The 12,397-nt window shown below is 59.0% G+C and overlaps 3 protein-coding genes across 3 annotated transcripts; 1 reads left to right on the forward strand and 2 right to left on the reverse strand.

Moving 5' to 3' along the window:
* Positions 1-1,599: 1,599 nt before the first annotated feature.
* Positions 1,600-6,521, forward strand: INS49_000046 (uncharacterized protein; the record flags this gene model as incomplete). Its single annotated transcript, XM_043160884.1, has 4 exons — positions 1,600-1,706; positions 1,826-4,700; positions 4,756-6,311; positions 6,410-6,521. 4 exons carry the CDS (start codon positions 1,600-1,602, stop codon positions 6,519-6,521), a joined length of 4,650 nt encoding a protein of 1,549 aa, XP_043029390.1.
* A 588-nt stretch (positions 6,522-7,109) lies between these two features.
* On the reverse strand, positions 7,110-8,711 carry INS49_000047 (uncharacterized protein; the record flags this gene model as incomplete). Its single annotated transcript, XM_043160885.1, has 3 exons — positions 7,110-7,895; positions 7,971-8,396; positions 8,514-8,711. The coding sequence occupies 3 exons, from the start codon at positions 8,709-8,711 to the stop codon at positions 7,110-7,112; spliced, it is 1,410 nt and encodes a 469-aa protein (XP_043029391.1).
* Positions 8,712-10,670: 1,959 nt separating this feature from the next.
* Positions 10,671-12,382, reverse strand: INS49_000048 (uncharacterized protein; the record flags this gene model as incomplete). Its single annotated transcript, XM_043160886.1, has 4 exons — positions 10,671-11,809; positions 11,917-12,030; positions 12,106-12,242; positions 12,300-12,382. The coding sequence occupies 4 exons, from the start codon at positions 12,380-12,382 to the stop codon at positions 10,671-10,673; spliced, it is 1,473 nt and encodes a 490-aa protein (XP_043029392.1).
* Positions 12,383-12,397: the final 15 nt, after the last annotated feature.

Genomic DNA, 12,397 nt, shown 5'->3' on the forward strand with positions numbered 1-12,397 from the left:
GTGGTGAGGTGTGGTAGAGCAGAAGCGCAGAACGTTGTTGCTCTGGTGTTTTGCTGTTTTGCTGTTCTTCTGTCAGGCATGAGCCGAATTTTCCAAGGATCCATGGGAAGCTATGACCACCTGGCACGCGGGCGGTGGGCGGGCAGGTCGGAACATTGGAAGCCTTTCAGCCGAAGGTACCCACTTTCCACCACCATACTGCATCATCAGTCCCCAAGACCTTCCATACTCTGGTACATGGATCTCATGTACGGACGCACGTCTCACTGCCCATCCGACCTGGCCCCCAATGCTCGAGGCAGCCTCCCTCAGACGTAGCTGCAGTCAGGCGGCACTCTTATTATGCAGCCGTCTTCAATCAATCACGACTTTGAACACACAGTTCTGGCGTCTCGCACAAGCCCGTTGAGCTGCGGCGGGTCCAGCAGGGACGGGCTCGTGCCACAGCAAGCCCTTGCCTTTTCGGAGCCGCGCCAATGCTTGTAACGACGTCTCGCCCCCAATCTACCAAGCTAGGCTCGTTTATTTGATGTCTATCGGTCCCTCAAGAGCCGCCAGCCATGCCAGCCCAGCCGGTCCCAAGCCTAGGGCAATCTGTCACGGCGCCGGTGCCTGCTGCATGCAAAGGCAGCCTGCATTCCTGTGCCGAGTGTGCCGAGTGTGCCGTGCCGCCAGCGTTCTACTCCGTCCCAGCACACGGAGCTCGGAGTTGCGGCTGCTTGCATATCGGAGCAGAGCCTTCTCTCGACTTTGATACGGCTGCAGCCACAATTGAGTCATGAGGAAAATTGCATTCAGTTGTCAGGATTCGGATCCCTGTCTATCTTTCGCTACTGCTGACCATCCTGCCGTCTCGCCCGGTCTCAATGATCCCTAGTCTCACATCCCGTCGCGGGGATGAGGCTATGTGCACATGGCACCGTCGGACCAGCGCACCTGTCCTGGACAAGAGGCATATCTCCCGAAGAACATGGCGTCTGAAGGATCAAGAGTCGCAATTCCTGGATGGGTAGATGCCTGGCAAGTTTGGATGCATTGAAGATGCTCTCGTCTGCCTACGCCTTGACCTTCTACAGTCGACGCTGCCTCAAGACATATCATGCCGCATAGAGTAAGTATCATCAGGTAGGCAGAACAATTCTTCACGTCTCTTGAATTTCAGGCATCAACGTTCCGGAACATAGCTGCCTGCCTGCGTCTGCACGCTAGGTAAGGAGGATGGTGTATGGTGTATGGTGGAACGGCAATTCGTTTCTGCCCCGCTCATGCCTCACTATCTCTGACAGTCCTATGTTTTAGCTTGCAAAAGTCCCTAGCACCGTCCCTATCAAGTGCTCCTGTTCCCGTTCGGGAAGCTCGTCCAAGTGGACCCCTGGACTGCGTCCGTGGGCAGGTCCCTGTTCACACTTGCACCGTAGCCGCGCCGCAGTCTTACATGCGTGTCTCTGCATTCAACAATCTCTTCGAGATACCTTACCTTACCTTACCTTACCCACGGATCTTACTCGCTCCTTATATGGCTGCAAGCTCGCGAGGCCCAAGGATTCCCACTCCCTCTCTCGCTCTCCCATCATCATCCTCGCTCGCGCCATCCTCACCATGGCCGAGGTCCCTCTCTTCCAATATGGATGGACAACCACCAGGGTACCACTGCTGGGCCCCCATGGCTCTGTCGTCGACAAGTTGAGTGTATTCTCCGTGTCAAGGTATGCCGGGCTCGCTTTGTCTCCGCGTGATGTTACTTTTACCGACGGCCCGGGCCCTAATTTGTTCTTGGCTTCCACCCGGATTCCGATTGCTAACCCGTGAACTTTACTGCCCACAGCGAATCTCACGTCCCATGGATCAAAACCGTCGCTGGCTTGGCCACCCCCGGCTACGTCCAGGTTGCGATCCTGGTCATCTCCTTCTTGTGGACTCTGGCCAGTGTTCAGGCGTCAAAGAAGATCAAGGTCACCGCCCATAACTCAAAGGCATCCCAGATCTCCGTCGGCTTTGAGCTTTGCTCGCAGATCACTCGTACCTGCGCCCTGGCCTTCATTATCATTGCCGCAGTCAGGGGCGACACACAGCAGTGGTACAACGTCGTGCTCGTCGCTGGCGCCTTTGTCTTCGGCCTCACCAGGCTCGCTAGCAGCTTGCAATGGCGCCATACCGCCCTGCACCAGGTAAACTTCCTCCTCGGAACCTCTCTGCTGCTACTAGCCGCCGCGGAGGTTCTGCCCTTGTTGGAGATGAATTCAACGCACCGTCCTGGAGACATGATTATTGGTGCACTTGCGTCCCTCGCTGCTGCCAATCTCGTCGCGATCACCACTCCCAGAGAGTGGGCACCGCCTCCGGTAATCTTCGAACTGCTGGACGGCCCAGAGAAAATAGCCCCTGCGCCAGAGGAGACATGCAGCTGGTGGAATCTTTACCTCACCTTTGAGTGGCTGACTCCCCTGATCTGGAAAGGCTGCCGAAGGTCAGTCGACATGGACGAGCTGCCGCCTCTGCCATGGTATGACGAGCCCCTATACCTTCTCTCCAAGATCCAGGAAGCCCGCGCCAAGAGCAGCGACACCTTGTGGACAGTCCTGCGTTTCTTGCGCAAGGAGATACCTCTGATGACCTTCTTTGCGGGCACCTGTTACGCGGTCGAGCTTGTGGCACCGTTCGCCATGTATCAACTCCTGGCCTACCTCTCTAACCCCGACAAGGCGGTCCTCAGCCCTGTCGTCTGGCTGGTGCTCTTGTTCGTTGGCCCAATGACCAAGACTGTCCTGTTCCAGCAGTACATCTTCACCTCAACCCGGTTGATCATCCGTGTCAAAGCTGCCATGACGCAAGAGCTATACCACCGGGCAATGTCCTCGATGGAGCTGGACGGAGACGTTCTGAACGACGCCCAGGGCCAGCAGGCCACGGCGAAGAAGACAACACACGCTGGCCAGCTGCAGAACCTGATGTCCGGCGATATTGACGCGATCTGGCAGGCACGGGATGTTGTCTTGATAGGGGTTGGGGCCCCTGTAGGCATAATACTCTCCTTCGTAGGTCTTTACACGATTCTGGGTTGGCCAGCTCTCATCGGCTCCGCCCTCATCGTGATCGCGATACCTGTTCCGACATACGTCGCGCAGTTGATGGGCAAAAGCCAGCGCCAGGTCAAGGCAACGCAAGACGCCCGGATATCCCTGATTTCCGAGTACCTCGGGTCGATCAGGGCCATCAAGTATTTTGCCTGGGAAGATGCCATGGCGAAGATAATCGATAATGCTCGCGACGCGGAACAGAAAGTGCTGTGGAGGATCGCCGTTCTCTACACACTACTCGGCGAGGCCGTAGAGTTCATGCCAATGGTTTCTCTCGTCGTCATGTTCACTCTGTACACCAGCGTGCTCAAAGAACCCCTCACGGCGCAGGTTGCCTTCACGGTTCTGTCGCTTGTTGCCACGATGAGGAACAACATCGGCATGTTTGGCTATCTTTCGAAGAATGTCACCAATGCCTGGATCTCCTTCGACCGCCTCAACAGGTATTTTACCAACACAACACCACTGATTACTTACCCGGAAGGGCCACTCCGGATTGAGAATGCCACGTTCAGGCGAAACAAGAAGGCGGACTTCACCCTGAAGGACGTCTCCATAGACTTTGTCGGAGGAGGCTTGAACACCATCTTCGGCGCGTCCGGAAGCGGAAAGACGACTTTGCTGCTGTCGATCCTGGGGGAGACCATCAAGGAATCAGGAGCGGTGACACGGCCTGATGATGTCGCGTTTTCCTCCCAGACGGCATGGCTCCAGAGTGCGTCCATCAGAGAGAACATCCTGTTTTCCAGCCCCATGGAGGAGGCCCGCTACAAGCGCGTCATCGAGGCCTGCTGCCTCCCGCTGGACCTCTCCGAGCTCCCCGACGGGGACGAGACGGAAGTGGGAGAGAACGGGACGGCCCTGTCGGGCGGCCAAAAGGCACGCGTTGCCCTCGCGCGAGCGCTCTACTCAAAGGCGCCCCTGCTCCTCCTGGACGACATCTTTTCCGCACTCGACTCTAAGACCACTGCATCCGTGTGGGAGCAGTGCTTCTGCAGTGATCTTCTGAAGGGTCGTACGGTCGTCCTCGTCACCCAGGTCAAGTGGATCGCCGAGCAGGCCGACCTGCACGTGGTGTTGGAGAACGGCTCGATCACCAGCCAGGAGCAGCACATCGGCGTCGTTCGAAAGCCCGTCCAAGTCGCCAAGGATGCTATCGAGGGCGACGGGCTAGACGCGGCAATCCCTGCTAATGGAAACGGAACCAATGGCGTGAATGGTGGTGAGGCGGCGAAGCCTGGTGCCGCGTCGAAGCCAAAGAAGGACGACATCGCCAAGGAGATGGAGGCAACGGGTAACACTGGTAGAATGTCGTTCTTCCAATACATGACTTACTTTGGCGGCCCTGCATACCCTATCCTCACTCTCGTTGCGACCGTCGTTGGCACTGCTTCGCTGCTGGCCACTACTTTGTGGGTTAGTGTCTGGGTCGACGCGGTCGATCGTAAAGATGCTGTGGATGTCGGGTATTACTTGGGCATCTACACGGCTATATCGGTGGGAAATCTCATCGTCGACGCCCTGGTGTTCCTAATATACGCCAACGGTGGCTGGCAGGCTGCGAAGAGGCTTCATTCTGAGTTCGTCCGCAGCGTCATGAATGTTTCGCTCTCATGGTATAAGGTTAGTCCATCCTCATCAGCCGCATCTGCCGTCTCGTCTAACACTTCGCACACAGGACACGCCTACCGGCCGCGTCGTCAACCGGTTCTCTCGCGACATGGCATCCCTCGACAATCAACTCTCCAGGATGCTTCAGGGTACTCAGCAGCTTGCCGTCGAGCTGGTCATCCGACTGGGCGCCGTGACGGCCATCATGCCTATTTTCATCTTGCCTGGCCTGTTCAGCTGCATAGTTGGACTGTTAGCGGGAGAGATGTACACGCGCACTGCGGTGGTAGTGAAGCGGCTGGTGTCCTCCTCCCAGTCACCCGTGTTCTCCCAATTCAACGACGACATGGCTGGGATCCAGATCATCCGCGCCCGTAAGGGCATAGCCAAGAACTTTGGAAACCTGCTGGCGGAGCGGTTGCGCCCATTCAACCGTGCCAATGAGACCAACTACAACCTGAACCGCTGGGTCGGCCTGCGCATAGACTTCGTCACCGCCCTGGTAATGGCCTGCGCGGGCGCCATCGCCATCTCCAAGGTCGGCCTGATCCCCGCCGGCCTCGTGGGCTTCTCGCTCACCAACGCGAGCGGGCTGTCGTCGACGATCCTGTACCTGGTGAGGCTCGCGAACGAGCTCGAGGTGGAGCTGCAGAGCTTCCACCGCGTGAGGGAGTACGCGTCCCTGGAGCCCGAGGAGAAGACCGAGGACGTGGCCGCCCCGGCCGCCCAACCACAGCAGCAGCAGCAGCCCACAGAGGCCCCGGCGTCGTGGCCCACCACGGGTGCGATCGAGTTCCGCAACGTGACGATCCGGTACGACCCGGACGGGCCGGACATCCTCAAGGACATCAGCCTCAAGTTCGCGGCGGGCGAGCGCGTGGCGGTGGTGGGGCGCACGGGGTCGGGCAAGAGCACGCTCGTGCTGTCGCTGCTGCGCTTCACGCACGTCGTCCGCGGGCAGATCCTGTACGACGGCGTGGACATCACGCACGTCCCGCGGCGGCGCCTCCGGCAGTCGCTCACAATCATCCCGCAGGAGGCGGTCCTCTTCAACGGCACCATCGGCACCAACCTCGACCCGGCGGGCGAGGTCGCGCCCGAGGTCGTCGAGGGCGCACTGGCCAGCTGCGCGGGCATCGCGAGCTTCAAGTTCCGCGACCGGGACGGACACAGACCCGGCGAGGTAAATGGAGACCACCAAGAAGAAGAAGAAGAAGAGGGAATCATCTCCGACGCCCTCGCGCCCTCACCACCGACCGAGCACACCCCCCTCCTGAGCGGCCTCTCAACCCCAGCAGCAGAAGCCATCTCGTCCTCGGCGGCGGGCCTCTCGCCCTCGACGGCGGTCGACGCGCGCGGCGAGAACTTCTCGCACGGCCAGCGGCAGGTGCTGTCCCTGTGCCGCGCGCTGGTGCGCAAGTCCAAGCTGATGCTGCTGGACGAGGCCACCGCGTCCATGGACTACGAGACGGACCGCGGGATCCAGGCGGTGCTGCGGCGGGAGATCTTTGGCGGCGGCGCGTCGGCGGACGGCGGCAGGACGCTTGTTACCATCGCGCACCGGCTGAGGACCATTGCTGATTATGATCGTGTCTTGGTCATGGGCGGCGGGAGGGTTCTGGAGTAAGTGTTGCAATTTTCCTTCCCGCATCTAGGATTTTAAGGGTGGCTCATACTTTTCATGATAAATTTGAGGGTGTATTACTAACGTCTCCCAACAGGATGGGCTCGCCCAAGGAGCTCTTCGGGGCGAAGGGGACCTTCTACGACATGGTGCAGCACTCGGGCGAGGTCAAGGAGCTGCAAGGCGTCTTTGGCGATCCTGATGAGTAAACCTCAACAGGCCGTTTCAAAACGATCTAAACATATTTATCCAATCGGGTTTACAGTCCGAGGTATAGACAAGCCACTGGTTAGGCTGCATAGATGCATACATACTATGGACAACGCGCAAAAGGTATTTCATCGGGCATAAAAATGTCACAAGTCAGTGATGATAGAAATTGAAACCAAGTCAAGTTGCGGACGGTACAGGACCGTGAGGTATAGGATTATCGTTTTCATTCTACCTCTCTCCCATCAAGCGGGAGGAGGCCAATATCCGTGTTTCCAAAACCTCCGTCAATCGCACATACACCAAAGACAAGCGCCTCTTGAACGTATCCATCCGTTTAAGAATGCATGTCTCGTCTAATTTTCCACAGGCTCAACGGCCATAACCAAATTATTTTGTCCATCATCTAGTGAAGATTATGTGGATACAGGAAAAGTCAACCATCAGTCGTTTTTCTCGTGCGTGACAAAGAGAGGTAGGGAGCCAGCAATGCTTGGACTCATCGTGGTGCCCAACGCCTCCCAGTCCAATGGTGCCACCCAGTACAAGAAAGGGATATCCAGACATCCACCCCATCAGGGTACAGCTTAGAGGATCATGCACGCCGCAAGCAGGGCAACGAACGCAGCGCCGAAGGAGACCAAGTTCGCAGGCGCAGCGTTGGTGATCACAGCGGTCGTGCTGGCAGATGGAGAGCCGTTCCCGCCGGTAACGGTCCCGTTTCCGCCAGCAGAGCCAGACCCAGATCCAGAGCCTCCAGAGCCTGAGCCAGAGCCAGAGCCGCCGCTTCCTGAGCCGCCCGATCCAGAGCCGGCGCCGGTGGGGTTCGTTGGGGTGCCAGGCAGGGTAGCGGTCGCGCCACCAGCACCGCCCGCACCGGTGCCGCCCACGGTCACGACGCTACCGGCGCCCGCGGAGATACCAGGGGAGCCGCCATCTGCGCCGCTGGCCGTGGCAGCAGCCGAAGAAACGCCCGTCGCAGCACCACCGCCACCAGATGCCGTGGCCGTGCTGCCGGAGGCCGCCGACGAGGAAGAGGACGATGATGAGGCGTTGCACGAGAGGTCGTAGAGCGGCGTGGTGGACAGGGTGCTGCCGACGACCCCGAAGCTAGGGGAGGGCGTGTCGGGCGAAGCGTCCTGGAGCGTGTACCACCAGGTGTTGGTCTTGCCGAACAGGGTCTCGCAGCCGACGTCGTCCCAGTACGTCTTTGCGTTGGCCGTGCTGGCCTCGGCGAGGTTCCCGGCGGGACCGCTGACGGGCCACCCGGTCTCCGTCACCCAGACCTCCTTGCCTTTGGCGGCGGCTTTGGTCTGGCCGAATGCGTCGTTGAAGAGGGCCGGGCCGTTCGCGATGGAATTCGCCATTGTGGTCTGTAGGGGTTTGTCAGCGTGGGAAGGTTATGGGAAGGACCCTTACACATGGGTCGTCGCTAAGATAGGAATTACCTGGAAGTAGGGGTAGGCGTCGACGCCGAGCCAGTCGGATGCTGAAATCACGGCATCGTTGGACGCGTTGACCCAAGCAGTCCACGTATCGACGTGACCGACAGGCACCCCGGACAGAGGCGTGCCAGCGATGGCATCCCGGACCTGCTTGATGTAGCCGACGAGAACATCAGGGCCCACGCCAGGGTTCTCCTTGTTGAGGATGCCGGTGGGCGAGATACGGTAGAGATCCTCAGAGCCAACAGAGATGCCGGCGACGAGGCCGCCGAGCTGGGTGCCGTAGGTGCCGATGGCGGACTTGAGGGCGGCGATCTCGTTGGCGAAGTTGGCGTCCCCGGCCGAGGCCCACAGGCCCAGCAGGAGGGAGGTCTTGGTGCTGATCGCCGCCGGAATGGCCTGGATGGGACTGTTGGAGGTGCCGCCTTGCTGGAATGGGGGTTAGCCGCACGGTGCACGTGAGCGAGACATTGCAAAACAGTAGGCAGATAAACAGAACAAAACAAAACAAATACCAGACCAAACAAGACACAGGACGAGACTCACGACTGTGGTGTAGAGGCGGGCGGAGTTGAAGACACCAGGGGCAGAGATCAGTCCCTGGGCAGTCTTGAACTCGGCCTCAAAGTCGCTCTGAACCTTGGCAGCGCCGGTGGTGAAGGTAGAGCCATAGTTGAAGCCCTGGTACACGGCCAAGGCAGGAGTGGCGGCGACGAGGGCCACCAAAGAGGATTGACCGAGCATTTTGAAAAGAGGGCGAGAATATTGAGACTGGTTCGAATGAGGGGTCTAAGTTATTCTGGCAGTGATTGGGGCTAAACTCTAGTCCACAAGGTCCAAAATGAGTCTTGGTGATGCTTGAGGGGGGGCAGAGGTTGAAGAAACGAGAGTTAGGCCTGTCCGTGTCGAGCTCTGTGTGTGTGGGAGAACACTGGGTTGTTTTTTATTAGTAGTGGCGTATGGCAGGTGGAATTGAGTGACGTAGAAGGAGATGCGAAGAAGGAGCTAAGCAGTAACAGGAGAGGCGAGTAGTAGCAGTGTTGGTACTATTGGGATTGGGATAGTCCAAGACGACGAGTGATCGGTCGTCCAGTTCAAGTTGTCGGGATTATTACAGTGACGGACAAGTTGATGAGCGAATGTGTTGTCCTGATGGGACGGAAGAAGCCAGTGCCAGGAAGAGCAGAAATGTCAAAGATGGTGGCGAGCAGGAGGAGTAATATCAAAGGGAAGGGTCACTACAGGAGACAAAGGCTGGATATTTGGGACGGAGTGGGATGGAACAGATGCGCGTAGGGGGAAGAAGGGGGGGGGGTGGGTAACAACCCGGATCGATCGGACTGTCTACACAGTACCTAGACACACTCGCTGGGTGTTTGTTGGCTTGTTTTTGGGTGTGAGCGTGAGCGTGAGCTCGTGTACGTGTACAATGCGTGTGTCATAGCCTCATGGGTGGACTGGCTGACTGACTGATTGGATGTTCGAGTGGGATTTGTTTTCTGGGTGCCACGGATGGAATTCCCTCTCCTGCCTGTCTCTCTGTGCCTCCCGCCTGCCGAGGTCGTTGGCGCCTGCTGGCGTGCGCCCCCCTGCGTGCGATGGTGCCATGCTCCCACCACAAGCGCAGCCAGACCGTCCCAATCGGGCGCGTTCTCGCAGGTTGTTCCTGCACTAGTGGCGGTACCGTGCTGGGTCGCACCGAGGAGCCTTCGAGCTTCCCTGGCCTGCGGTTGGTTGGGGGCTTCTCCTGATGCCAGCAGAAGCGTGCACCGGCTAGACTGACAACAGTGCACCACTCGGAAGAATTTTCCTAGGGGCTGCATTGGTTCGCGGACGGTGTTGGAAGCCGTGTCCGATCACCAACAGCCTCGCGCAGACGATGTCTGATGAAGAGGATGGAGGTGGATGGATCTCCCGATCTTGGTCTTGCTTGATCTTGTTGGTCCACTCTGCTGCCCATCACCTCAGGCCCTTGCCCAACCCACACCTGCCCACTTCCCCGGAGTTGGACGATGAACGTTGCACCCAGTGGAGCAAATGTTTGCAAACAAGCTTCTGGGCAGACAGGGGGGGCCTGCCGTCCTGCTCCCCTACATCGCCCGATCAGTCATGCCCAGATCGGCCGTTCTTCCATATTTAGCCGTGTCAATGGGGGGACCAGGCCGGCCAGACCTGGGCTGACCATCCAGGAATTCGGGGAAATACGAGCACAACTTGAAATTGACTCCCTCGCGCTTTGTTCCCGGTTCTGATGTTGCTTTTTGCACGTCACGCTCCCTCATGCAGTGAGAGCATGTGTGTGTCAAGCGCACCGTCCTACCGATCCACGGCCCCTAGTGCTGTCCAACCTCGAAGCTATTACGTGGTTTGTCTTGGACGTCCCGTACACAATGGCCGCACTACCTGAGATGGGCATGGCATTGGTTCGCGGAATGAAGACCCGGGAATAATGACACCCGGGTCGCGTGGTGCACACAGTAGGGCTGGCCTGTGAGAGGACCATCCGTACGTCCGCTTGCTTGTGAAAACCATCTTCTGTTGCAGCCATCTTCTTGAAGACTATTTGGTGGTGAATAGGGGGCCATGGGCCCAACTCCACGGCACGTTTTAGTATCAATTGTATGATCTCGACACGCGATCCCGCTTCCCGAATACTCATCAACACTCACGCAGAGGAACGTGAGCTCGCTCCACCACTATCACTCACAGAAAAGCCACCAGCTTGTGCCACCTCCACAGGACGGCCCAGCCCCCAAGAACTGATGACAGGCCCGTGAACACAATCAGCGGCCCATACGTCGTGCCGTAGCCAAACGCCCCCATCGACGCCTGGCCCCCAGCCTTGAGCAGGGGCAAGCCGACCAGGCCCCCGCTGACATAGCCGATGCCCCTCGCGCCGTTGAGGAGCCCGTAGAGCATCCCCGTGTCGACGGCCTCGTTGCCGCCCCTCGCCTCGCCCTCGAGCTCGTTGAGCACGCTTCCCCAGGTCGCCGAGTAGCCGCCCGCGAAGAAGCCGAACGTCACGGAGAAGAGCACCAGCAGCGCCATGCTCCCCTTCCAGGCGAGCCCCCAGAACAGGAACGCTGCGAGGGCGGACCCCACGGCGGGGATGGACGTCACCGTCGCCGCGGACAGGGCGAGGCGCCTGCTGTCGCACAGGAACCCGAAGAAGGACGACGAGGCGATCCCGGGGAGGTTGAAGACGGTCAGCAGCAGCGTCGCCGACGCCTGCGACAGCCCCGCCACGTCGTGCGCGTAGGTGCTCAGGTACGTCTGCGGGATGCCGTACCCTGCGCTCTGGAGGAGGATGGCCGCGGTGTAGATGTAGATGGTCCTGTGCCGGAGGAAGTGCCACGGGATCCTGCGCGACCGTGGCGGCGTTCCTGATGGCAAACGGCCATGGTCGAGGCTCGACGGGTGCGCCGGGATCATGAAGATGGCCGGGACGCCCGTCCCCGCCAGCACGGCCGCCCACACCCTCGCCGCGGTACGAAAACCGTACCTGTCGAGCAGCGCCCTGAACAGGAACGGGCACGCCGAGCCCACGACGTTCTTGCACGACAGCGTGACCCCGTACGCGAGCGCCCTGTTGCTCTTTCCGCCTGCACCGCTCCCGCCCGCGCTGCTGAACCACTCCCCGAGCGACAGCGTCACGGGGCTGAAGACGAGCGCGCACCCCAAGGGGGCGAGGACCCCCTGCGTCGCGACCAGGTGCCACGCGTCGGTGCTGAGCGACGACAGCAGGAAGCTCGCGCAGGTGAGGAGGCTGCCGCAGAGCGCCGCGGCCTGGCGCCAGCGCGCCCACCGCTTGGTGAACAGGGCGAAGAGGAAGGGCATCGAGACTACCCTGTGTGTCAATCACCTGCTTCGGGTCCCTAAGGTGATACATTCTAGAATACTGCAGGGCACGAAAATCGGGGAACCTTGGCTAGCGAAGGGTTATACTGACTATAGATTATGCCGTTGAAGGTCGTGCCAATCACGCCCGTGAGCTCGCGGCTGCCGCTCAGCGACCAATTGATGGTGAAGTGCTCCTGGAAGACGCCGTAGCTCATCGCGAAGCCTGCGCATGTGTATTGCGTGAGTGATGTGATGTTTGCTGTGAAAAGAGGACTGGGGCGGTGATGAGCTCTCTTACCCCATATCGGCAGTTGAATTATCCCAGAGCCGATGAGAACACACGCCCTTTTTGTTTTGGAGCCATTCCGACGCTGATCAGCCTGGTCATGACCAATGCTTCCCTGTTCCTCAGTCTGGACCTCCAACTCGACGAGGCTGGACGGTGTGGGTTGGCGTGATGAGATTGTCTCGGTTTGTGACATTGTAAATTACCTGGACATGAAGTCCGAGTGAGTGATGCCGAACGAGAATCTCGGAGCCTGTAAAGAGGGAATTTTCAGTTTATATGTCGGCATTGCCGATAATCTGTG

Source organism: Diaporthe citri, assembly GCF_014595645.1.
Source record: "Diaporthe citri strain NFHF-8-4 chromosome Unknown scaffold_1, whole genome shotgun sequence".
NCBI lineage: Eukaryota > Fungi > Ascomycota > Sordariomycetes > Diaporthales > Diaporthaceae > Diaporthe > Diaporthe citri.